This window comes from Lampris incognitus, chromosome 2 (assembly GCF_029633865.1).
Source record: "Lampris incognitus isolate fLamInc1 chromosome 2, fLamInc1.hap2, whole genome shotgun sequence".
NCBI classification, from domain to species: Eukaryota; Metazoa; Chordata; class Actinopteri; order Lampriformes; family Lampridae; genus Lampris; species Lampris incognitus.
In genome coordinates this window covers 41,181,871-41,208,115 of record NC_079212.1, presented here as the reverse complement: position 1 = coordinate 41,208,115, position 26,245 = coordinate 41,181,871, and the positions used below count along the sequence as shown (strand labels likewise).

The following is a 26,245-nucleotide window of genomic DNA, read 5'->3' as shown; positions in this document are numbered from 1 at the left end:
AAAACGAATGAAGATGAAAAGCTGGCCTGGGTGACCATGTATATACAACATTAATTAAAAATACAGTGCTGTTATGTAACACATTATGATGCAAGGTATTATTTAGAAAAAAGGTGACAGGAGGGAGTGACTTGGCTAAGTCATATGTCAGCTGCCTCTTGATGAAAGTAAGAATAAACCTGTTGACACATTTGACAAACATGTGATTGTGACAGTTTCTCAATTTTCCTTTGCATCTGGATTTCAAAACAACCTCACTGAGAAACACGTTCCATCCTTTTTACTTGAACACCATGCAAAAATGCATGCACTAAAATGGCATGCAGTATTTTGTATCAGAAAAAGAAATCACAGAGTAAGAATTCACCTAAGAAAATTCTTGGCTTTAATAAAACACATTTAGCAGTGTTCATAAGCTGAAAGCCAAACTCATTTAAACTTAAATCACAGGACACAGAATTTGCAGCCCGTCTGTTCTCAGAAATTAACGCTTTAATATTACGATTCACATCGACTTAAGTTACCTGTTTTTTATTATCCGCCATAATAAACATGCAAAAATAAATACATAAATACAATGTTAAGGTTGTAGGGGGCTGTGCCTCTTGGTTTTGATAACATTTGCGGCTATCGTCTCTCAAAACATCACATTAAGAGCATCCATACCAACATGTACCCTGGTTCTGCTGAAAGACAGACGTTAAGTAGGTGTGGGCTTGGCTAGTATTTGGATGGGAGACCTCCTGGGAAAATAAGTTGCTATGGGAAGTGGTGCTGGTGGGCCAGTAGGGGGCTGTCTTCCCTATGGTGCTAATAAGCAAATCCCAATACCCCAGTGCAGTGACGTGGACACTGTGCTGTAGGAGATGCTGTCCTCTGGATGAGACGTTAAACCGAGGTCCTGATTCTGGTCATTAAAGGATCCCATGGCACTTATCGCAAAGAGTAGGAGGTTCTCCTGGTGTCCTGATAAAAATTCCCATCTCCCATCTGGCCACCTAATCATCCCCCCATGTAACTGGCTCAATGATTCCTCCCTCTCCACCTCAAGCTGATGTGTGGTGAGCGTTCTGGCGCAAAATGGCTGCCGTGCATCACCCAGGTGGATGCTGCACATCGATGGTGGTTGAGGTGAGTTTCCCCCCCTTCAATGTGAAGCGCTTTGGGTGTCTAGATAAAGGGCTATATAAATGTAACTAGAAGAACCCCGCTACAATGTAGCGGTTTGGTTATCCACCCGTCTAAATCTCCCTCCTCTTCATCCTGCCAGCTAACCGCCCCCCCCCCCACTCCAACTCCCTCCCCCCAAATGCTCAGAATCATCTGAAATGCCGAGAAAAGTGGTTCGCCCCCCCCACTCCAACTCCCTCCCCCCAAATGCTCAGAATCATCTGAAATGCCGAGAAAATTGGTTTTTAGCCATTTTTAGAAAATTCATATTTTGCATAATTATGCATAATTATTATAATTATTTTAATTTTCTGCTATTTTTCTGGTCCTCTCTGGAACAATACCTACCACCTCCAAAAAAAATTAGGATCATAAGTGCATTTTTGCAAAAATGCATATATTTTGCATAATGCCAAAACATTTCCAAGTCCCAGAAATGTTTTTTATATAGGTGAAAAAATCGAAGATGCTCAGAATCATCTGAAATGCCGAGAAAAGCGGTTTTTAGCCATTTTTAGAAAAATTCACATTTTGCATAATTACACATAATTATTATTATATTTTAATTTTCTGCTATTTTTTATAGGTGCCCCTGATCATCCCCAATAACCTCCAAAAAGAATCAAGGCCCCAAGTGCTTTAGTTTGGCCGTTTATAGACTCTCACACAGACACACACCACACACCAGACACACATTGTGAAAATACAGGAGTAGATCCATTACAGGAGCAGACCACAGGTATAACTTACCTTAGTGTAGTAGCCGGGATACATTTTCTCCGTTATTGGTGCTATATAATCCAGCAGCATTTTATGCCACTCCTTCTCATAACCCACTTGATTCATGTGGATATCGATGGTGGGGACATTTTCGTAGCCACCTTGGATTCTGTTGTCCTGAGAAAAATAATCCATATTTGCACACACGATTAGCTCAAAAATGAGAGAAAAATCCTGTACAGCTCAACATCTACAACTGATTTGCATTTAAAGACCGCGTGAAACACAAGACAGTTATTCTGTTTATATCGTGTGGTTCTGATAACTTTGTAATACGGCTGAGAGTTGGTTTTTGAGTGCTGTAACTCTTAACATCGAGTTTCCATGAAAAAAAGAGAAAAATAAACCAAAACTGGTCTGTATGATCTCCTGGGAGTACCTAATGGTTAAGAATGTGGCATATGACTATGACAGGTTGTCATTCCCCTCATGGGATCTCTCTACATTTAATCACTGTGAAATATTCACTACAGCCCTACAGCCATCGTTTTTGTTTTTTTTTTGTCAAAATTGAATAAGAACATACCTTATTACCACCGCCTGACCACTGTCCAAAGTGCTCCATTTCCTCAACAAAATGGTTGCAAGCAAGGTCAGAGAAGATTGGGAACCAGTAAACATCAGGACACGGCTGGAAAGAGAAAACACGCAGCGGGATTAAAAAAACAGCTGAGGGTCTTTCACATATATAAAACCTGTATCAACAGGTTAAAATTGACTTGACTGGACTTATTTTGGACGTGACGGCTTTAGCACTTGGGTTTTTGTCTACTTTTGCCCCCCCCCCCCCGGTGTTTCATGATAACCTGTGCAGCGAAACTCACAGTTTCAATCAGCTTGTCCCTCATGATGCGAGTGTAGTTCTCATGGATGTAGCGCTCCTCCCAGTCCTGAAGGACACAGAGTTTGATACACTGAGCGTCAAAGTAAACAGCATTTCTGAAAATGTTTCCTGATCAGTAAAATCTGTAATTCTTTTACAAGTGTTTTAAATTCTGCAATATCAAATGGACTGTGGGTGCATGGTGATTCTTACCGCTTGGTTTTCAAAGATCTGCCAGAGGTCATTATGGAGATGCTGGGTTTGGTAGTTTTCTGTTGACAGGATGCGGCCAAAGGTGTGCATGTTGGTTACATACATAAAGACTCCCTGAAGGACAATAAAAGAAAGATTGGATAGTTAAAAATCTCCCTACTGTACATGCAAAGGCCGAACTAGTTTGTTGAGGCAACAGTTTCCTGAAATTATATTTTTCCAAATTCAGTCGATAGGGTGATTGATCAGTAGGTAGACTGGAAAGAGTGGAAGAAAGGATTGGTTATTTTTGATATTCAAGTTTATTTTGGACCAGACAGAAAAAGGAGTTATGTTAAGTACAGTATGTGTGTGTGGTCAAAATAAATAATTACATAAATAAACAATGATAGTACATAAAGGAGTTATTACAGGCAGATATAAAGTAGGGTCCAAAAATCTGAGTGCACTACCAAGACATTCGTGTTTTTATCATTCATCATTTTACCAGCTCTGAAGTGAGATTATGCCATTTTTTTTAGTCAAAACATGCTGCTAATATGAAGAGGAAATCAAAACTTCTCAGTATTTGGTACGTCCACCATTGGGCTTAATTGCAGGTTGTATTCTGTCTGGCATTGATCTCACAAGTTGCCTACCAACACGGGGATTGGTGGTTTGAATCCCCGTGTTACCTCCGGCTTGGTCGGGTGTCTCGACACAATTAGCCATGTCTGCGAGTGGGAAGCCGGATGTGGGTATGTGTCCTGGTCGCTGCACTAGCGCCTCCTCTGGTCAGTCAGGGTGCCTTTTCAGGGGGGAAGGGGAACTGGGGGGGAATAGCGTGATCCTCTCACACGCTACGTCCCTCTGGTGAAACTTCTCACTGGCGACTCCACATGTATCGGAGGAGACATGTGGTAGTCTGCGGCCCTCCCCCAGATCAGCAGAGAGGGAGCAAAGCAACGACCAGGATGGCTCGGAAGAGTGGGGTAATTGGCCGGATACAATTGGGGAGGAAAAGGGGGGGGGGATCAACAAAAAAAAGAATCCAAATTATTCCAGCGCTCTCTGAGGGCATTTCAGAGGTTGTTTTGGGATATTACAATGTGTTTCACCTTTCCTCCTCTTTCCCCCTTTTAACATATGTTGACAGATGTCTGTGAATGTTCTCATTCATCCAGGTCATGGTTATCCAAAGGAGTTGAATCAAGGGCAACTGGACTTGGTATATATCCGTGAAGACGTTTCGCCTCTCATCCAAGAGGCTTCCTCAGTTTGTGCCTTTCTGACTAGACCAAGCTAGTCTGAGTAGCTTGGTCTAGTCCAGCACTTGATTGCACTTGATTCAACTCCTTTGGATATGTTCACAGATGTTCAGCAGGGTTAAGGTCTGCTGAAGTGTGGAAGGCAAGCCAATAAGTCAGTAAAGTAAACAACTCTCTGCTCCTCATTGGACTTCAGATACTCCTGGCAAAGCTTTGTGTGTTTTGGACCACTATTCTGCCAGAAAATGAATCCTCTCCCACATACAAGAAGGGATGCAGAATAGACCAGAGTGGTTGAAGATAGTGATACGTCTCTAGTCAGGGTGTCGTAAGTCCACTGCAAGTCAGGAAGAGGCAAAACAACACCACACCTGCTACCGCCACGTGACTGCAGACGTATGCATGCATTTTTGCATCAACCATTCATGCGGCCATCTCCTCACATAAGCCCTATGAGTACAAAAAATACAACGTCTTGTTTATCTGCGAACAGACGTTCTTTCAGTCTTCAGTAGTGAAATTTATACCTTTTGCCTTGCTAACCATTACGACTTGTTTTGATGTCAAAGCAGTGGTTTGGAAATGGCTACTCTTCCATCAAGGCCACATTTTTCTTGTCTTTTTACTGTAGTTGGGCAAACTTTGTTCAGCTGGCTTTAAATCCTGGATGCGGATGCTGTTCCGTCTCTTAGGTGTGTTGGTTTGTTATACTGGTCTTCAGGAGGTGTAGTTACTCTAGGTCTGCTAGATTTGCTTTGGAGGAAAGTTACAGAGATTTTCAAAAGCCAAGTTATGTGCAACGTACTGCCCCATAAGACATTTTTTTTTTTTTGGAGGTTTCCCCCCTTTTTCTTTCCAACTGTACCCAGCCAATTACCCCACTCTTCCGAGCCGTCCGGGGAGGGCTGCAGACTTCCACATGCCTCCTTTTCACCTGACAGTGGGGAGTTTCACCAACGGGACGTAGCGCTTGGGAGGATCACGCTATTCTCCCCAGTCCCCCCCTCCCCCGAACAGGCGCCCCGACTGACCAGAGGAGGCGCTAGCGTGGTGATCAGGTCACATACTCACATCCGGCTTCCCACCCACAGACACGGACAATTACGTCTGTAGGACGCCCGACCAAGCTGGAGGTAACATGGGGATTCGAACTGGCGATCCCTGTGTTGGTAGGCAACGGAATAGACTGCTACACTACCCGGACACCCCTAGAAACTTTCAATTTAACTGCAGTTTGGTGCTGGGACTGTCCTTCATCACTAGAAGACACAATGTGACCTGTAACTACTTCACCAAGATCTGCTGACATCATTACAAACAACGGCCAAAACTTATACAAAAGTACGTGTCGTTTTTCCAAATTAAAGAAATGAAAGCAGCTGCAGAAGCAACAATAACACATTGAGGACCATATTGACATATATAGAAGACACACCGATGACCGATAATGTTACAAGACCAAAACAACTCACACTGAGTATTAGGAGTGTCCATGTTTAAACCTTACATAAAAATGCATTTCAATTTCATATTATCCTTTCCAAAACTTTTTTTAAAATTCTTATCAGTATTTTATCACTCAGACGTTTGAACCCTACTATATCTGATGATCACAGAAAGGTGAATCAGTTCATCTGGACACAACGTTTATTGGGAGAAACGTTTAATCACTCATCTAAGTGACCTCTTCAGTCTCAGCTGACTGCAGGAATCCCCACCCTTATAAACAATACAGTGGCATAACGACCCAAACCAATGGTCAGTTTCATATGCAGATATGGATGAGCATTAATTAAGAGCTACAATGGCCATGTGTACTATTCACAGAGGATTGGGGAATAGTTGCAATCACAGCATTGTAAAATGGTGACAGATGTACTCTTTGAAAGAGTGGCCGCTGGTCTGTAGATGGTGTAGACTGTGGAGTCCTGGCCTGATGCGTTAGCTCTCCTGTGTTCTGCCATCCTCTTGGCCAGCATCTGTTTGGTTTCACCAATGTACAAGTCACGACAATCCTCCTGGCACTTAACAGTGCACACTATATTGTTCTGTTTGTGCCGGGGGACCCAATCCTTGGGTTGGACCAATTTCTGGCACAGCGTGTTTTGGGGTTTGAAAGCAACTGAGACGCGACGTTTGGAAAATACGCGTCTCAACTTTTCCAAAACTCCCGCCACATACGGAATCCCCACTGGTTTATGCAGTTGTTGCAGTACATCTGTCGCCATCTTACAACGTTTCTCCCACTAAACGTTGTGTCCAGATGAACCGATTCACCTTTCTGTGACTTTCTTACCTGGATTATTGCGCATGCATGAAGATACATATCTGATATTGATTTATTTTCTTCAGTGCTTCTTCAGTGAAAAAAAATGCTGCTATTACACAGTGTGCATCCTCATAAGGCCATTTCATGTTCCCATTACCTTCAAAAGAAATATTTCAACAACGGCCTTGATAAGTATATCTGTGATAGACCAAAACAGACAGCATGTCTTTTTGGATCAGTCTCTTACCTTGTTGCGAACATTCTGGCAGAAGGCCATGTCAGGGTCTAGGCTGTCCGAGGTGAACAGCTCAAATTCTGAGAGCTCGGCGTGAAGGAGGCTCGCCTTCACCAAGTACACGTTGGACACATAGGGCACGTTCCACACACCCCTGCAAACAGGCTTGAGTCATCAATTTGACTTTTTCCCATAATTATGCCAGTAATAAATACAATAAAGAGCAATGTATATGTCCCAATTCACCTGATGCTCTCCACTTCCCCCCACATATAACAAACAGGATGTTCAATCTCTCTCCTAGAGAGAACAAGTGGCCACAAACTAACTATCTGAGTCTATCAGATAGTGATGGAGTTGACTTGACTGATCAAACTGATATAGTTGCAAGCATTTAAATGTCATTATTTAGATAGTAGGAAGTGCATTTTGTTCAGGTCTGTCATGGCTGTAGTAAGAAACTTACACCCTACGTCCTTGGACAATGTCCACATAGTCCTCAGATCTGGCATAGTAGCCATCTGCGCTAAGTGCTCCCCAGAAGTTGGTCCACAACCTGCTGGTCCGAGTTATCATTGGTGCAATGACAGGCCTAAGGCGAAATAGAAGTAGTATTTAGTAGTCAAAATTTATTTATTTATCTCCCCCTTTTTCTTCCCCAATTGTACTTGGCCAATTGCTCCACCCCCTCTGCCGATCTGGGGAGGGCTGCAGACTACCACTTCGATAGATGTGGAGTCACCAGCTGCTTCTTTTCACCTGACAGTGAGGAGTTTCACCACGGGGGTGTCGCACGTGGAAGGATCACACTATTCCCCCCCAGTTTCCCCTCCCCCCTGAACAGGCATCCCGAGTGACCACGACACATACCCACATCCGGCATCCCACCCGCAGACACAGCCAGTTGTGTCTGTAGGGATGCCGACCAAGCCGGAGGTAACACGGGGATTTGAGTCGCCGATCCCGGTGTTGGTAGGCAACGGAACAGACTGTTACACTACCAGGACGTCCCAGTAGCCAAATATTTTTGACACTATTAAGTGATGCAAACAAACCTGCCACAGAAAAAATTGGGCAGACATGTGCAGTGCACTTTGGCAGCCCTAAAGCAGTGAACCAACATAAGATCACAAATGGTTTTACTCACAGATTTTGCTCAATTGCAATTTTGAGGGTTTGCTCATTCTTTAGGACCACTTCAATGTCCAGATTGAAGTAATAGTCACAATCCTTGTCCTGGCGACACATATCCCTTAAAGGAAGGAGGAACAAAAGACACTAAAAGGTAAACACTCAAGATAAATAGTTTATGTAGAGCATTATTGACTTTGCATGTATGAAATCACTGTCTATACTGAAGCTTGCCATCAGAAGCCAAATTAATTGAAAACTGATCCCTGATGGCTTTGTGTGAAGGTGATAAGGTAGAATTATATGCTTACAGTGCATGAAGACCAGTCTCAAAAAGTCCTTTAATTATCATGTTCTCAATTATTTGATGTGAACTGTGGTTATGAATCCTTTCTTATCGTTGCAACCCCATTTGTGCCATGGCTAGCTAAAATCTGTTTTCTTTGTGCTCCGAATTTTTTCAGGTCCAGATCCTAAAGTCTACTCACACTCCAAGGTTGCGTGACGTAGCAAGGTCTATTTGCTCCTCAGGCCCAATCAACTTGACATCCTTATAAAGTGATCCATGGCCCTCCAGGAAAGAGCTGACCTGCTGCTGATGAGAAGCTTCCTGAAGGAGGAGAGTTTACAGTTATCACCATAATCTTTATTTGCCTTGTGACTACCAAAACAGAGTACCACTGTGTTCAACAATAAAACATTAATAAAATGGGTTAGCTGAAATGGTGTTTAGGAGAACAAAGCAGGTGAGCACAATCCAAATAAATAGATAAAAAACAAGTCCATGTCGTAAAGGCCTGTTTGTCATGAGGTGGTATAGCATGAGACCGATTTTTTTTTGTGGAATTGTCTCCCCTTTTTCTCCCCACTTGTATCCGACAAATTACCCCACTCTTCCTGAGCCATCCCGGTTGCTGCTCCACCCCCTCTGCCGAGCCGGGGAGGGCTGCAGACTACCACATGCCTCCTCCGATACATGTGGAGTCGCCAGCTGCTTCTTTTCACCTGACAGTGAGGAGTTTCGCCAGGGGGACGTAGCGTGTTGGAGGATCATACCATTCCGCCCAGTTCCCCCTCCCCCCGAACAGGTGCCCCAACCGACCAGAGGACGCTCTGGTGCAGTGACCAGGACACATACCTACATCCAGCTTCCCACCTGCAGACACAGCCCATTGTGTTTGTAGGGACAGCGACCAAGCTGGAGGTAACAGGGGGATTCGAACCGCCGATCCCCGTGTTGGCAGGCAACAGAATAGACCGCTATGCTACCCGGACACCCTCTTTAAACAACTTTGATTGTAAGCTTTATATCTGATCATTCAATTGTGTCACATTCTCTATCTTGCTGTGAAAAATGATGCAAGTTTTTGAACGCTCCATAAGAATGCGTCTATGGGCTTTTAAGTCTCCTGCCAAGAGCTGACACATGGAACCGTAAACAGTGACAAGTAGGCACACGTGTAGTTACAAAAACAGTGTGTAGGCTGCACACACAATATACTTCTTCACTGAGCAAAAGTCTATTTTGCAGAACATCACAAAAAGTTCAGTAGGGCCAAGGGACAAAACAGCATGACTGTATTTATAGTTCAAGATAGATGGTGTTTTTGCCCTAAAATTATGTGTAAGTGAGGAGGAGGAGGAGGAGGGGAAGGTAGAGCAGGGCACATGGTGGTTACTGTGGCTGTTTGTCAGCAAGCAGCATTAGTAGTCAATGTCCATCCTGTCCAGCTGTTGTGCTACAGCCATAAATTGGCATCAGTGCACATTTAATACACACACATACACACAAACAGACACACAACATCCATTGCACGTTGTCTGTCTTGGGAGAGAAATCCCTCCTCTGTTGCTCTCCCTGAGGTTTCTTCCTATTTTTTCTCCCTGTTAGAGGAGTTTTTTAGGGAGTTGTTCCTATGTGAGGGTCTAAGGACAGGATGTTGTGTTGCTGTAAAGCCCCTTGAGGCAAATCTGTAATTTGTAATATTGGGCTATACAAATAAAATGACTTGACACATTCTTGTATTTCTATCTTTGTAAGGACTTCTCATGGACTACATTCATTCCCTAGCCCATAACCCTAATCAGAACTACATGCCTGACCTTAACCTCTACCCTAACTTTAACCTAATCTAACCCCAACCCTGAACCCAAAATTCTGACCCTAAAATAGACTTTTAAGGAACTGACGACTGGCCCAAATGTCCTCACATTGCAAAAAATTCCACACTCTAATGGTTAAAAACCCAAACTGGTCCTCACAAAGATAACGGCACGCACACACACGTACACGCACGCGCGCGCACACACACACACACACACACACACACACACACACACACACACACACACACACACAGCTTCCTTATTCAAAATGAACAACCGATAATACCAAGCGTTTAGCCTGGGACTCAGGGCATCATTTTCTAAATTACCTTCAGTTGCCTCCCTGCAATTACACATCTGTGCTAAGATTGGCTGCTCCTGTCAACTTCTAACTTGTAACTGCAGGGAACACCAATAAACCCAATGGGAGATGGATAGACTAAAAATTCATCCCCTCCATCATACCTTTAGGCCTAATGAGAGGAATACAAGTTTAAACAAAACACTCTTGCGTATCGGTTTTCATTTCAAGATTTAGATTCCTTTTTAACCTTGCTGGTTACAAACCTTACAAACCGTTTGTAACCTTACTGGTTACAAACCTTACAAACCGTTTGTAACCAGTAAGGTTATAAACGGTATGTAAGGTTTGTAACCTTACTGTTTGTAACCTTACTGGTTACATACCTTACAAACCATTTGTAACCTTACTGGTTACATACCTTACAAACCGTTTGTAACCAAATGGTTTCATATTGGAGATGTTAGAAATAAAACAGTGAAATTCAAATCAATTTTAGAGAACAGGGGGAAGGTTCATAAACCAACTATGACTGGCTGTATTTCTCTTTATTTCTCCTACGTTTAAATATACCGACTTGGGCAACAAGCCAACCTGAGAGCATGCATCATCCTTTGCAGGCTGACGGCTTTGGACTGTGTCTAATATGGTATGTACCCAGAGGGAGGGGAAAAAAAGTAAAAGCAAAAATAAAAACTACTTGACGACTCCATGGAGCTTGGATTTTTCCTGCCTTGAACTAGTTCTAGTATGTTCTAGTATCACAGCATGAAATATACACAAGGCACAAACCTATTAGGTTAACGTGTCAAACATATCATAATCATTACACTTTGTTTTTCTTGTATTTTTTTTCCTTTCCTCTTTTTCTCCCCAATTGTATCTGGCCCATTACCCCACTCTTCCGAGTCATCCCGGTTGCTGCTCCACCCCCTCTGACGATCCAGGGAGGACTGCAGACTACCACATGCCTCCTCCGATACATGTGGAGTTGCCAGCTGCTTCTTTTCACCTGACAGTGAGAAGTTTTGCCAGGGGGGATGAAACGCATAAGAGGATTACGCTGTTCCCCCCAGTCCCCCCCCCGAACAGGTGCTCCGACTGACCAGAGGAGGCGCTAGTGCAGCGACCAGGACACACCCACATCCGGCTTCCCACCTGCTGACACGGTCAATTGATCTGTAGGGACACCCGACCAAGCCGGAGGTAACGCGGGGACTGATCTGGCGATCCTCGTGTTGGTAGGCAATGGAATAGACCACCACGCTATCCGGACGCCCATGTTTTTCTTGTATTAACTGTGCACTGAAACATTATAGACTGTACTAGATAAATACTGTACTGGGATACGAGTTACAGATAAAAGGTCGATGATCTTGTCACCTGGTTGGAGATAAAGAGTTTGAGCCTATTCTTGGGGTAGTGGAGTTTCAGCAGGCGCTCAAAGAAGGCCGTGATGAAGGGGGTTGGCTCCTGAATGAAGATGCCAATCACCACCAGAGGATATTCACTCTCCTGCAAGTCGAGCAAACATTGACATGTGCATGAGGTCAGGGACAGGCATTACTGCGGTTTAGCAACTACCACTTATGGGGGTTTCTAAGTAAGTAACAGCACCAGTAAGCAGCTACTTTCTGATTTAAGTATATGCACATCACTAAAGTGGTGATTTAGAGAGGATCTGGAGAGGCGTACATCTCTGTGTATTTAATGTAGCCCCAACTACAAAAGTAACAATCAAAAGAGACCACGCATGTACAATGTTCCTTATTTTATTCCCTTCAAATAATCTCTTGCTATGAATTTGTAACTATTTCTGAACGAAGAGCAGAAGGAATAGAACAGAAATTATTTACAAAAAAACCCTTTGTCATTGGCTTTTTTTAGTCCATCCATCCATTATCCAAACTGCTTATCCTGCTCTCAGGGTCATGGGGATGCTGGAGCCTATCCCAGCAGTCATAGGGTGGCAGGCGGGGAGACACCCTGGACAGACCGCAAGGCCATCACAGGGCTGACACACACACTTTCAAACCTAGGGACAATTTAGTACGGCCGATTCACCTGACTTACATGTCTTTGGACTGTGGGAGGAAACCGGAGCACCCGGAGGAAACCCACACGGACACGGGAAGAACATGCAAACTCCACACAGAGGACGACCCGGGATGACCCCCAAGGTTGGACTACCCTGGGGCTCAAACCCAGGACCTTCTTGCTGTGAGGCGACCGCACTAACCACTGCGCCACCGTGCTGCGAGTTACTTAAAATAAATAAATAAATAAATAAAGAGACATTCAAACCCCAGAAGACACAAATAAAACAAATTCACATAACCTCTTGTATATATTGAGATACATATCTATGAAACTGCAAAAAAAATAAATAAAAATCTAACGGGGTAATGGAATATGTGACGGAAGACCTCTCTCCCCTTCAAAACACTGGTTGGACGGTGAAGGATGGACAGTAACTTTACTTTACCTTCAGTTTTGTGAGTGGCCGTAGGTCCTCGTGACACACCGTGCAGCCCATCTCAAACGTCCACACTTTTGGTATATAATTGCCGAGATAGTTTATCTGGAGCTGTAACACAGGTAATTTTCTCATTTTCTTTTACATAGAGCATACACAGTGTATCTCCTACAATCAGGAAAATAACACACTTTCACCAGAAAAGCAGTGGGATCCATAATAATGCCACTTTCACCCATCCATCCATTATCCAAGCCACTTATCCTAATTAGGGTCACAAGATGCTGGAGCCTATCCCAGCAGTCACTGGGTGGCAGGCGGGGAGACACCCTGGACAGGCCACCAGTCCATCCCAAACACACTTTTATCTTTACGATATTTTTCTTCTCACTTTTTTTTTGCCAAGTATTAAGAAAAACTCAACACGCTCACCTAAAGTCAGAAAAAAGAGCAAATAATCTGCTTTGCTCATGAAATTTGTATCTCACACAACTGCAAAACCAAATTCACAGCAGCTCGGGTAGTTAGGTGACTGAGGAGAGCTTTTTTTGTGTTAACAAAACGGAACATCAGATCCCAGGAATAGCATGTGGGATATAGGAATAGCATGTGGGATATCTTCTGTTAAATGATTTCACAGGCTGTTTAGTTTCATTATTCAAATGTTTTATTACTGGGTTATTACTGGATCAATATAAAAGGATTAAAGGACTACCTTGGTCGGTCCATTCCCGTGGATTATCACGGGTAGCGTATCGTACAGCACATTTCTGGCTCGCACTTGGCCATCCTCAAACTTAAGCACTACCTCATCTGGAAAGACAGACACACACACACACACACACACACACACACACACACACACACACACACACACACACACACATGCTAATCATAAGAAATTCTTTATTTTTTTGGATCCCCCCCCCTTTTTTTTCTTCCCAATTGTACTTGCCCAATTACCCTACTTTCCGAGCCGTCCCGGTCACTGCTCCACCCCCTCTGCCGAAATCCGGGGAGGGCTGCAGACTACCACATGCATCCTCCGATACATGTGGAGTCGCCAGCCGCTTCTTTTCACCTGACAGTGAGGAGTTTCGCCAGGGGGACGTAGCACGTGGGAGGATCACGCTATTCCCCCCCAGTCCCCCCCCCCCGAACAGGCGTCCCGACCGACCAGAGGAGGCGCTAGTGCAGCGACCAGGACACATACCCACATCCGGCTTCCCACCCGCAGACACCGCCAATTGTGTCTGTAGGGACGCCCGACCAAGCCAGAGGTAACACAGGGATTCGAACCGGTGATCCATGTGTTGGTAGGCAACGGAAGAAATTCATATTATTCCAATTCATTTATCTAGTGATGCATTTTAATTTCCACAGAAGGCATGACAAGTGGTTTAGGTCACGTTATGCTGTGAAAATCGATAACTGACGCAGCTAAACTTTTCTTTTTCAGCTCAAATCACTGTTGGTCCACATGTTAGTGTAGGAGGCCTGTGGCTGTGCAAGGAGCAGTTGGAGTCCCTGTGAACACAGCTGTGGTTCACTTTACACTGGGGTGTTTCTTAGTGCGGGGGCAAAGCATGTAAATGCTTCCCTCCTTCCCTTCCTCTCTCTCGCTCTAGCTCCCTCCCTCCCTCGCTCCCCCCACGCCTCCTTTCCTCTGCTGGGCTACGTGTGCTCAGGCACATCCCTCACTCGCAGCAAACTCATAAATTCCTGAAGCGGACAACCAGACAGCACGACCGAAGGATAGGCAGGGATGAAAAAAACTACAAAAAAACTACAAAAAAACCCCTAAAAGATATTTCAAAGGAGTATGACTCATGTCCAAACATGCAGCATCTATTAAAACGTCAATTACAACTTCAGAAACATTAATCCCCTCACTGGCTATGAAAGGTCCCATTCTCCCTCTTTGTTTTGAGCCAATCATTAGGACTGAAGTGGGAGAGGAAGCGAAAGCGGGGGGTGGTCTCTCCCCCCCTTCATCTTTGCCACCGAGACACAAACTGTATTTCACTAACAGGAAGAGCGCTTAATAAAACTAAACAGCAGCTTGGATTTTTTCCAACCTGAAAAAGGAGGTAGTTAAAAATGTTGTTCTCAGCAACCTGCGGCACCCTGTTGCTTTAAGGGTCGCAAAACTTTTATAAATGCCTCATTGTAGTCTGTACACATGCGTCTGTCCATAAGCATCATTTTTCTTCATACACTCACCGAGAGCTCCGTTCAGATTCTGGAACAATCTGCATTTGTTGTCTACTGTGATATTTATGGATTTCTAAAAAGGAAAGATACATGGTTATCATACCACAACTCACACACGCATCCGGCACATATCGAAAATACCACATATTAATTGTGACAATGTAAAAATTTGTGTGAAATAAGTAGACATTAAAATTGTGAGCATTGGGTGATAGAGAGTCATGAGAGGAATTCAATGACGGGATCCCTACTCTTTTTTCTGGGTTGATATAAATCTTGGTGAAGAAGAGCTGATCACTCTCATGGTCTTCTCCCTGCCAGTCAGCAACCATCTCTTTGAGGTTAGGAAGGTATCCAATAAAGCCTAAAAATGGAAACAACACCACTAAAAGGCCACAGAAGTGAAAAGATAAACAGAGCACTCATGCAATATGACAATTCACAAGGTTGTCAATATCTCTGGTCCACTGCTTATCTTAAACTGGCCCCGTCCACAAACAATTCAAGCATACAGTTTAATTTGGGTTTTAATGCAAACTGAAAAACTTAAAACTGCCAGAAGCATTGCTTAAAGCGGTGGCTGTGAACACTGCTAAGTGAATTCACGCCCCATTTCTATGACTCAAGCCCAGTGCTCCCTGCCCTGACTAAAGACACTTTTATTTAAGGCACTGCAAAATTCCTTTAAGAAATGTATCATTAAAAACGCCAAGCTATGCCACTGCTGGTATTCACGATTCCGATGCCGGCCCACAACACACAGGGACAAACATAACGCAAAACCATTTTGCAGTAAGTAAAAAGGAGGAAATCAGAATAAGCATGTGCACTGTCTGTAAGAGAGGTGTAATTACACCAAGTATGATATTCTTTTTCCATCATTTGATTAAGCTTGTAGCTGCACTGTCCTTCTGAAGAGACAACCAACATCACAACATAACTCCCCCATCCAGACATGGGACCTACCCCCTGAGCCCAGAAACCTGTTGCCCTCTCTGACATGGGGGTGCTTGTCCTCCAGGTGTCTGTCGGGCCAGATTAGGGTCTCAGATGAAAACACCACCTTGTGTTTGGCTTGCTGGAACTTTTTCAGCAGCTCTTTGGGGCCCGAAGCAAAGACCACATCATAACTGTGGAGAACAGCCAGAGAATATAGAAACGTTACAGACCCATGTTCCTCAGCCATGTGAAGCCAGAGGCACATTTTAAAAGGAAGGCAGGGGTTCACTTTTATTGGATGCTGACATTCGCAATGTGAAGTGTTTATTTTCTGTTGTGGTGTAAAAATCAACAAAAACCAACAGTGTCGAACGCCAAAATACACCGGGGCATTGTAACGTAACCGCCGTCTGTTGCTGTGTGTTAGAGGTGGTCTACCTGTCAATGAAAAGGATGATCTTCTCTTCGCCGCTCATCCCCTCCAGGGCCTGTTTTAGGAGGCGTACTTTTTGACCGCCACCAGGAGCTGACATATAGTCCCCTCCTTTCCATGCTTCCCCTCCACCCAGCACCTTCACAGCCACAGGAGAGAACACAGACAGGGGTGTGACCTTTTCGTCCTCTGGACTGAATCCGAGCGCGACTTTTGCTACGAGGTCGAAATGGGAATGACTGTAATGGCTTAGACAAACATCAAGTGTACAGAAACGAGGAACCAAAACCCATAAACTGTGAGCGTTTCCCCCCCTACCTTAATAGTATAGTTGAAGCTCTTGGCCGACCTCAAGAAGCGCCTGAAGCCATCAGTCTCTTTGGTAGCAACTGTCACCACTAGAAGGTTGTCTGCACAACATAACACTTCATTTATTGAGGAAAGTTTCTGTACCATGCTGGCATGCTTAAAAGCACACCTAACAAAAACACCTCCTCTTATATGATCATCTAAATGCAAGTGCTTGGAAAGTATGGTCTTACGGCTGTAAATTGGTATATAAAAAAGGCAATAATAATAAGTAACGCTACTAATTATGATATCGCAATGCTTGCGTTTGGGGAGAATTCTTGCCATTAATTGGTGTAAAACAGCAATCTAGATAAAGACAGCCATCATTACCTTTCATTAATACTGACACACATGGAGCAAAATCTTTGTGGAGAAAGCTAAAGCGGCCTTTTTTATTACGTGCTGTTGTCCCAATAGAGCTCCATAGCCCTGCAGTGTGCATGGCGTGGTCAGATATCAAGGCGACGCATCCCTAGGAACATAATGTCTTTTCCCCCACAATCTGCCCAACGTTGCACCGGGGCTCGTCACGACTACACGCATCACAGTAGCGCGTGTGCAACACAATGATGACGAGCAATAATACTAAGCAACGCAAATTAAGGCTAATTGGTTTAATCGTTTCAATAAAAAAAAAAATAAAGCTATCCAAAAGTGCAGCAAAAAAACAAAAAGCAACTTTTCCCAAATCGTGTCTAAGAACAGCCACGTTGCGGGAGGTTTAACGCGACTCTAATTGTGTTGTGGCTCCGTCCCCCCCCCCCCCCACCCACGGGACAAGAGTTTGCGCGACCGTAAAGTTGGTAAAGCAAATCAGTCGCACCGCTGGAAACCCGAAACGCCGGCAGGGACGCCAGTCACGTCCACGTCAGCGGCTTTACCTCCTCCGCGGTCGAGCAGTCGCTTCGGAAACCTCCGCTGACCTAAATCGCATTTGTTGAGAGTATCCGACTTTCTCTCTTGTTTTACCCCCTTTTTAGAAAAACGGGGGGGGGGGGACACGGTGAGCCGCACGCGCGTAGGCCCCTTTACGCTAAGGCGGCGTCGGGAGTGCGGCGTGCCTGCCTACCTTCGGGCGTTAGCTGCTCTTGGGAGGCTGTCGGAGGTAGCCGCGCGAGGAGGAAAAGTCCAGAGAACACCAAGAGGGCCGAGCGTCTCATTTCAGCCGAGTTTCTCATCCTTGCCTCGCCCTTTGCGACGCCCGTCTGTCCGTCCCCAGAACAGATGCCGTCTGAGTGGTGTAAAAAGTTTGCGCGACTCTGCCGTGCTGGTGGGTTCCCCTCCCGCTCAGTAGGAAAGATCCAGATCCCACCGCCCCTCCCCCCCCCCCCGTTTACCTAACTCGACGTGAAACCCAAAACACGCCACGCTTTGGGATGGGGCGATGCGATCGATCGGCCGCGTTTACTGCGTTTTGAATCCCCCCGGGGGGGGGGAGTTGTGGTAGCCTCGGTGAAGGTGCAGCACTGCTCCCAGTCTGTCGGGATCCTGTAGCGTGCGCGCTGGGGTGCAAAAACAAAAACAAGACGCTGCACACACACACACACACACACACACACACAAAGGAGGCCGGGATCAAATGCATTTCGTTAAACTCGAGAGCTGCCAGTACACTGAAACCGATATAAAATGCCCCCCCCCACCACACCCCTCTAATGTTCAGTGAATATGTCTCATTTAGGGAATCGGGTTCGCACAGATCATTTAAACAGGCAGAGGTCCTTCAATGTTTAGGAACTATGCTAGACTCCTGTTGCAAGTTTCACTTTGCTTCAGAATAACTGCTGTGCCGACATATCTTAATAATATGGCTTCATCCGCAACGTTAACGCGACGCCGGACAACAGTTAACTGTCGTAAAAATACGTGCACGCATGTCATTTCCGACGTCTGCCGTTCCAAACTGCTTTACGTTACGACGATTCGGGGGGGGGGGACCAGAAGTGGCGACGGATGATGAGATGTTTGCAAACAACTGCGTTTCAGAGGAGATAATATTTTACAAAGACATTATATTTGACAAGCGCCAAAAGCACGCGTTTGATCGCCGCGATACGCACGCGAGGGACGGTGTGACAGTTGCCACGATGTGAGAAACAAGATATAGATAGCTGCTTCAGATCGCTTGCTAAGGGTAGCTAACCTAACTTCGCTAAGCTAGTGTGTCAGCTTCCACCCTCCGTTCAACATGATAAGCGATACGTGTTTGTTTTCTTGATAACGGTCACGTTCCCATGTGACTAACTTGAACATTTTAAAAGTTCTGGGTACGTCATTTGATGCTGATTGCAAACCGGGCCAAGTACGTCGTCTTCAGCATTTTTAATAAACCATGTGGCTGCAGCAAAGACTAAAGGGTCTGCCAGGTTTGCTGTCAAGCAGTTGGGCCAGAAGACTCCTCATAGGGTTGTTGCTTTTTCTCATCTTTTACTGGTACTTGGGCGCAGACCATGGATTTAAGTTTTTCGGCGGCTCAGTTAAATCTGAGGGAGTGGCTGGACAGTGCCTCCAGACTGAAATTCACAGGTGGAAATCTCTTGTGGACAGGGGAGAGGGAGTCTATAGCACGCCCCAGGGGAGAATAGACACACCTTTTGTGTCAGGGAATGGTCATATTCTGGTTGACATTGACTCGAACAAATTATGGGTAGCGCCATCTAACCAACCCGGCTCAGCTCCGGTCCACCAGACTGAGTACTCTCCAATAGTTGGCATCCATCTTCCAGGGAAGCGAGCAGAGGCTCAGGCGTCCCTGCTGTGGTTCCGCAAAGGGTCTGTGCTCTCAGTCCGCTGTATTTTGCCCGCCCCCTTGCATTTGGCAAGGGACTGTGTGACCATCAGAGAGGAGTTTATCGCCCACCGCAGCCGTCCCAATGTCTATCTTCAACGAGTCTATATCAGCAACCCCTCTGACAGACCTGCCACGCTTGATGTTTCTACTGAGAGTCCCTCTTTTGGAAGTAAGTTCTCCACCAGTGTAGAGAAAGTGGAGAACAAGGAGTTTGTGCTCTCCTCTTGCCGAGTGCTTGTAGAGAAAACCCATATAGTACTTGTGGTAGTGGCCACCAAGAAACTGAGCAGCAAAATCCAGGTCTCGGCAAAGTCGGAGTACACAGACAATGTCCTGTCAGTTGTGTGGACATCAGAGCCCATTGAGTCATCCAAACTAGAAGAGACCTTCACCAGGCTTCGAGATGGAGCTAAAAAAGAACTTGGGGAATTGTTAAGGGCTAGCGTGGATGACTTGGTTCTGGATCACCAGCAGGCATGGGTGGACCTCTTCATTTCTGGTGAGATGTCATAGTTTACTGTAGATAACCTTAATTTAACTAGCTTCACCCGCTTTCTTTGCAAAGCACTAATGTCTGACAATCAAGCAAGTAGAGGAAGATTTTTGAATTTGTTGTTACATAAGTTCGTTACTGTTGAATTAATTCATCGTGAATTTTAGAATAAAAAAAGGATATATTCGGGCTTGTTTGCCATAGCTATAGATCCTGATTTACCTACCCTTTTATCTACCACCACATCTATATGCTAAATATGCTGCCCCTTCTCCCTGGAATAATGCACAGAAGGGCTCGAAATTGTCGGATTACTATGTGTGAATTTAAGGAAATTTTAAAGGATAGAGAAAATAGTACTCCTGGTCAATGTGATTGCTCCTAAAATTTTCACTGACTTTTCTATGCATCATAACTGCATTTTTGTCCTTGACCTTGTATTGCATACTGGATATTGTGTTCATTCATTCGTAGTGTGTGACAGTTGTATTTGTTTGTATTGTTTGTGTTAATTGTTGTGACAATGTTTATGCTGCTCTCTTGACCAGGTTTCTCTTGAAAAAGAGAATTTAATCTCAGTAAGACTTTTACCTGGTTAAATAAAGAATATCTATATATATCTACTTACTGAGTAACTGTAAACCTCCAGTTAAGTATCACCAACGATGTGTTTTAGTTTTACCTTGGTCACTATGATCAACTGTCAGTGATTGCTCTTAATGAGGCTCCTAGGTTTTCATCAAACATTTTTAATTCTTCATATAGGTGTGGAGATGAGAAAGATCACCGACTCCCATACCCCATCAAGCCATACTGTCAACACCACCCTCTATTACATACTTTCCTCTTTCAAAGCACCCCTGCTCGACCGGAGGCTGGGCAGTGATGAACGCGCCCGTCTGGAGTCGAGCCTCAACTATGCTGACCACTGTTTCAGTGGCCATGCCACCATGCATGCAGAGAACCTTTGGCCGGAACGGATCAGCAGTGCTGCCCAAATCCTCCAGCTTGTCACGCTATGGACTCTGACTCTTCAGAAGAGAGGATGCAAAGTTCTAGTGGCAGCTGGCGCTCACGGTGTCATGCAGGGCATGGTGCTGAGTTTTGGTGGCCTCCAGTTCACCGAAAATCATCTTCAATTCCAGGCCGACCCAGATGTTCTGCACAATAGCTATGCGCTGAGAGGGATCCACTATAACCAGGATCTCATTAATTTGGCGGTGCTGCTCAATACTGAGGGAAAGCCATTTCTTCACGTGTCAGTGAAACCACAGGAGAAGCCAGTGCAGCTATACGCCTGTGAGGCAGGCTGCCTGAATGAGCCTGTGGAACTGACCTCGGAGGTTAAAGGGCACACCTTCCCAGTGATGGTGACACAACCAATAACGCCGTTACTTTACATCTCCACAGACCTGCGCCATCTACAGGACCTGCGCCATACTTTGCACCTCAAGGCCATTCTGGCCCACGAGGAGCACATGGCAAACAGGTACCCAGGTCTGCCCTTCCTCTTCTGGTTCAGCGTGGCCTCGCTCATTACTCTTTTCCACCTGTTTCTCTTCAAGCTTATCTACAACGAGTACTGTGGCCCTGGTGCTAAGCCACTCTTCAGGAGCAAGGTATAAACACACTTACACCAAATGCTTTCAACTGGACACAAAACTGCAAAATGACACTCTTTGCTCTGTTTTTGACTTTTTGTGTGTGGTGGCAGAGATTTCCTCTTCCTCTGTAAATCTTCTCCTGGTGGGTTGATTTTTCTATTTTCACTCTGTCCTTGTGTGTGGACATTTTTTCCATTCGTATGTGGATTGTGTTTGGAGTTGGCTGGTATTAAAAAGGGTGATTCAGTGGTTTTCTTCAGCATGTTTAAGGAAATGATTCGAAAGGATATTCTATTTGAAAGCAGCTTCCAAGTCAGATATTATTTCGGCACAAACTTTTTTTGCCGCCGAATACAATCTCAATGGGATTTTGAAGAATGAACATTTTGAATTCCAGTGGAAGCAGCCGTAAGAGTAGCCCACCATCAACTTCACAGACCATCATTCAACTGCATATTTTGACTGGGTTTCCCTAAATTCATTGATTGAGGCTATGATGGGTATTGACATCTTAGCAAAAACATATGCTGTCTCTGCACTTTATGTGTGTTTTGGAATGTATAGAAATCTGTAATGTAGATCAATTAGAAATGGCTTACCGAAGAAATACATTAATTCTATTTCTAAGAGAAAGAAAGCTTTTTTTTTTGCAGGAATTAATGTTCAAATCAACCTTTCCTGGTGCCTTCAAGTATCACAGTTAATATAAAGGGTTATTGTGAAGTTATTTTCCCCTGCTGTCTTTCTCATTTTTTTCCACTGGAAGTTTATGCCACCTTACAGAAGCACGTATAATTTGTATCAAAACTAAAATTTTTGTACTTGATACTCATAATCCTGCTGTTTCTAGTGAGATTAAAAAAAAAAGTCAAAAAATGGCATTGATGCACAAAAATACCCTTAATGAGAAGCCTAAACTGTAGAGTAACCTAAGTAAGGTGGTATCAGCAAGCCCAGAATGTACAAAGTCTCTATGCTTCCTGTCCTTTAATGGCTTTTGTCTTCAGGTTTCATCACAAAATGAGGATGGTGGGTAAAATGCTGATCACTTGAGAAACTGCTGTAAGCTAACTGTTTTTCATGAGCTTGAACTGTACGCTAACTATGCCTGGAATCCTTTTCCACCTTTTCCCTGTTTATGTTTTTGATGATGTTTTATATTGATTCACCCTTGATTAAATTAACAAGAAATCTTTAGGATGGCTTTGCTTCTTTACTATTGACCTAATAAACTTAGCTGTGCCTCACTCAAATATTTGGCCAATTATCAGTCAGCCCTTTGCCCATACCAGTTGCCCATACCAGTTTGCACCATTTTTAAAATTTTCATACAGTAACCATTTTTCTTGAGATCTGCTGAGAAATGTAAATCTAATTCAGGCTGTTGCAGGCACTGGCACATCAGCCACAGCAGATCCGTCTTGCTTGTCCTGTTCTAACCAATCCCCATTTGGCCTCACCAGGTGACCAGTGAGGGAGCCACTGCTTAGGAAGTCTGCTGTGACGCCATGTGCAAAGGTGCAGGGATGCTGCATGAACAATTACATTGGAGCTATTTACCGATTCATTGTTTGGCAGTGGGTTTGTTTAAGCTTTGACAGCATGGGTGAGATGATTTTATTGTTAACATGTCGGGTCTGAGTCCAGATGACACTACACCAGTGTCTGTCCTCCTAGCCAGTCATGTCCCAGTGCTAGCACTGAGTCTATCTTACAGGGTAACCCCCACCATTTGAAGAGAAGTCATCCGCTAAGGATAGATACATACAATTGCACTTTGTCCTGCTGAAGTCAAAGTACAGCTACTTTCTAGGTTAAAGTAAAGCATTAACTGGAGAGAGGCATCTGAATTGATTGGTTTATTAAGAGGAATTTTTAATTATTTTGTTTCCCCAAACATTATGAGCATTTTCAGCTATCTCATCCCCAGAAATTGAACCTATACATTTGGGGCAATTCCATTACGTCTTAACTGACCCAGATTAGTATTAGCTAGAGCACATAGGATGAAAACATATTTGGATAACCGAAATGCAAACTTTCTACCTAATATGCCACAGTAAAGTCATGCTGTCCGAGTTATGTCGGGAGTATGTTTACATTTTTGCAGGTTCATATGTCTCCCAGTATTATACCCTTGGTATAAGAGCCATTATATTTATAAATTAAGCATAATTGCTGAAGAGAGGCCATCATAGATGAGTGTAACGCTTTATCTTTTCTTTCTGTTTGGCTCCGCTAATCTTTCATTCTTGCACAGAGCTCACTCACTTGGCTTAGGTTGCATGTGCTGTATGTGTGGTGCAGAGGAGCTACTCTTCACTGCCTGCAGTCACTGATCTGCATTTCAGAGTAAATTACATTATGCCTATTTATGACTTGCTATTCTGCCTAATTTTCTGAAACAACACATAAAGAAGAAACAAGCTTCCTGATGTGGATAGTTTGTCATTTTTAACTAAGGTTTAGGTAATTCTTGTTGAACTTCGTACCCCTTGTGGGATTTTGTTATTAATAATTTGTTTAAAGATAGAAATATTGCTATCGGTATTGATGTATTTTTGAGTGGCCAGGTGATTGGAGGGTTTTTGGTGTGTGTAACATTTGTGTGAAGTGTGATTTACAAATAAGTCTTGATTCAGCCATTTTGTATACATCTGGGAGACCCCCCCCCTCATTTTATTGTAAAGACTTCATCCCATCAATTCCTTTGATATTTGTTAACTACTGAATGTGCCTTAATGAGGAAATTATTTATTCTGATCATAACTGCAGTCTGATTGGATTGTACTTGAAAAGATAATGATGTGAACTTGCAACAACAAAAAAAGTCTTTTACTTTTGAGTTTGAGGAAATCAACTGTTGGTTTATGGAAATATATTGAATCAAAGTATGTTGTCTGAGAATTTACTCATTTTATTGGTGGAAATCACATGTATTCGTATAGCCGTGTATCACAGTTACAGTGTCAGAGGGTTTTACATTCCCACAGTTAGAAACAGGTAGATGATGACAGTGGACAACAAAAGACCTCAACGGCAGAACTGATGGACGACGTCTCCAGGTTACAACAGCAGTGAAAGTGGATGAAGGCTGCAACACAGGGTGGTCCCCCTGTGTTGCAGCCTTCATCCATGGTTCTCCATGCCATTGGACTCTGGCCACCCCCTGCCAAAGACCGTGTGGTGGCTGCAGGCACATCAGCCGCGCCACATAAAAAGCTGTCATGTGCAGGCATCCTCCCATTATGCGGCTCCAGATGCTACACCTACCTGAGGACCCAGAGGGAGGACAGTCATACTCGACCCCGAGTGACCATCGATGATGACGACAGTAGACACCTTCTATCTTCAGAGCCTCAATTCAGATGAGGTGAAACTTGAAGAAACACATGGGATAACTCTCAGGAAGAGCATCAGAAGGGGAGGGATCCCTCTTGCAGGATGGATAGGCATGTAATAGATGCCAAGAAGACATAAGGCGGCTGATACGGTAACAGAAATAAAACGCATAATGACAACACCTAATGATAAAGAAACAATACTAAAACAAAAGTGGATGTTGGGGCAGCATTGTGTACACAAGTACATGAAGGATCTACCCAAATGTCATGAAAATAAGATGGAGTATTTGCTCTTCTGTTTGTGACCAAATCCAGCAAACAAATCAAATGTTAATGCCTCATGCACCTGTAGATACAGTTAAAGGCTTTGCCAGATAGAAAATTATAAATATTAAACATACACAAAGACAGTTTTAGTGCAACTCCATCAGGGGTAATAAATTGTGTTAAACATTCTAATTGCAATTATGACAATGCAACCAAATACACACACACAAAATGTCTTAATTTTTCAAGCTTGGGCCACTCACATGTTGACATGTTGAAGGGGTGGATGTTTTGAAGTGTGTTTGAGAATACTAACACGAACTTTCTGCAAAAGCTGATATGTTGTCTTTTGTGACAATTCGATGACCACGGGGTATCGGAAAACACATTTCACCTCGAGGTTTGTGGGTACAAGCTGCATGTTGTGGGTTTCTAAGTGCCTTGTCTCTGATGGGTGCAGGGCAGAAAATCAGATTTAGGGATTTGTTAAACACACATAGAGATTAATACTAGTTAAGCTGCTTGTTCTCTATGTAACATCCTCCATCCTAGAATCCAATTCAGGCTCACAGCAGCTGGATCTGTGACCCCAGCAGACACTGGGCAGGATGCCAGTCCATGACAGGACACACACACTTCACTTTTTACTTCACTTAATATGTATGTCATCAGACTGGAGGAGGAAACGTGAATAGGACCATGTTGCTGCGAGATGTCAATACTAGTCATTAAGACACCACAACATGAGAGTAATTTGTAATATTAGATTTAAAAAGCAATTCTACTTCAATATATCCGAGTGCATTCCACTCTGATATATTAAGGTATACTCTAACATATTGGGGCACAGATCCAGAATTCATACATTTCTATTAGTTTTTATCCTACATGAATGATACAGTTTTCAAATGATCTTTTTTTAGCTAAGGTGTTGTCTTGATGCATGCTCAATAATCCAATTAAGAACATCAAAGAAGGTTGAATCAGTTCATCTGGATACAATGTTCATTGACAGACACGTTTCATCACTCAGCTAAGTGATATCACTTAGTCACTTA

The 26,245-nt window shown here is 43.9% G+C and overlaps 2 protein-coding genes across 3 annotated transcripts in view; one reads left to right on the top strand and one right to left on the bottom strand.

The window, feature by feature from the left end:
• Positions 1-18,255, bottom strand: part of plod1a (procollagen-lysine, 2-oxoglutarate 5-dioxygenase 1a) — a 22,810-nt gene extending 4,555 nt beyond the window's left edge. For both annotated transcript variants that reach the window (XM_056273600.1, XM_056273599.1), the window contains exons 1-17: positions 17,758-18,255; positions 16,656-16,747; positions 16,343-16,476; positions 15,932-16,095; positions 15,217-15,329; positions 14,975-15,038; positions 13,467-13,564; positions 12,761-12,862; positions 11,659-11,790; positions 8,357-8,478; positions 7,885-7,989; positions 7,204-7,329; positions 6,750-6,891; positions 2,987-3,100; positions 2,775-2,840; positions 2,477-2,581; positions 1,921-2,067 (exon numbers count right to left, since the gene is read on the bottom strand). In XM_056273600.1, the coding sequence (XP_056129575.1) occupies positions 1,921-2,067; positions 2,477-2,581; positions 2,775-2,840; positions 2,987-3,100; positions 6,750-6,891; positions 7,204-7,329; positions 7,885-7,989; positions 8,357-8,478; positions 11,659-11,790; positions 12,761-12,862; positions 13,467-13,564; positions 14,975-15,038; positions 15,217-15,329; positions 15,932-16,095; positions 16,343-16,476; positions 16,656-16,747; positions 17,758-17,866 (1,935 nt within the window). In that variant the 5' untranslated portion in view covers positions 17,867-18,255. The remainder of the gene's footprint in view (positions 1-1,920; positions 2,068-2,476; positions 2,582-2,774; positions 2,841-2,986; positions 3,101-6,749; positions 6,892-7,203; positions 7,330-7,884; positions 7,990-8,356; positions 8,479-11,658; positions 11,791-12,760; positions 12,863-13,466; positions 13,565-14,974; positions 15,039-15,216; positions 15,330-15,931; positions 16,096-16,342; positions 16,477-16,655; positions 16,748-17,757) is intronic.
• Positions 18,256-18,627: 372 nt separating this feature from the next.
• Positions 18,628-24,461, top strand: kiaa2013 (KIAA2013 ortholog). Its single transcript, XM_056274184.1, has 3 exons — positions 18,628-19,978; positions 20,738-21,591; positions 23,040-24,461. Exons 1-3 carry the CDS (start codon positions 19,021-19,023, stop codon positions 23,064-23,066), a joined length of 1,839 nt encoding a protein of 612 aa, XP_056130159.1. The 5' UTR covers positions 18,628-19,020; the 3' UTR covers positions 23,067-24,461.
• Positions 24,462-26,245: the final 1,784 nt, after the last annotated feature.

Excerpts from the sequence above, each read along its gene's own strand:
- kiaa2013 (XM_056274184.1), top strand. The coding sequence starts at position 19,021 with ATGTGGCTGCAGCAAAGACTAAAGGGTCTGCCAGGTTTGCTGTCAAGC. Across the intron at positions 19,979-20,737 it reads GGTGGACCTCTTCATTTCTG|GTGTGGAGATGAGAAAGATC; the intron begins GTGAGATGTCAT and ends TTCTTCATATAG. Across the intron at positions 21,592-23,039 it reads AGCCACTCTTCAGGAGCAAG|GTGACCAGTGAGGGAGCCAC; the intron begins GTATAAACACAC and ends TGGCCTCACCAG.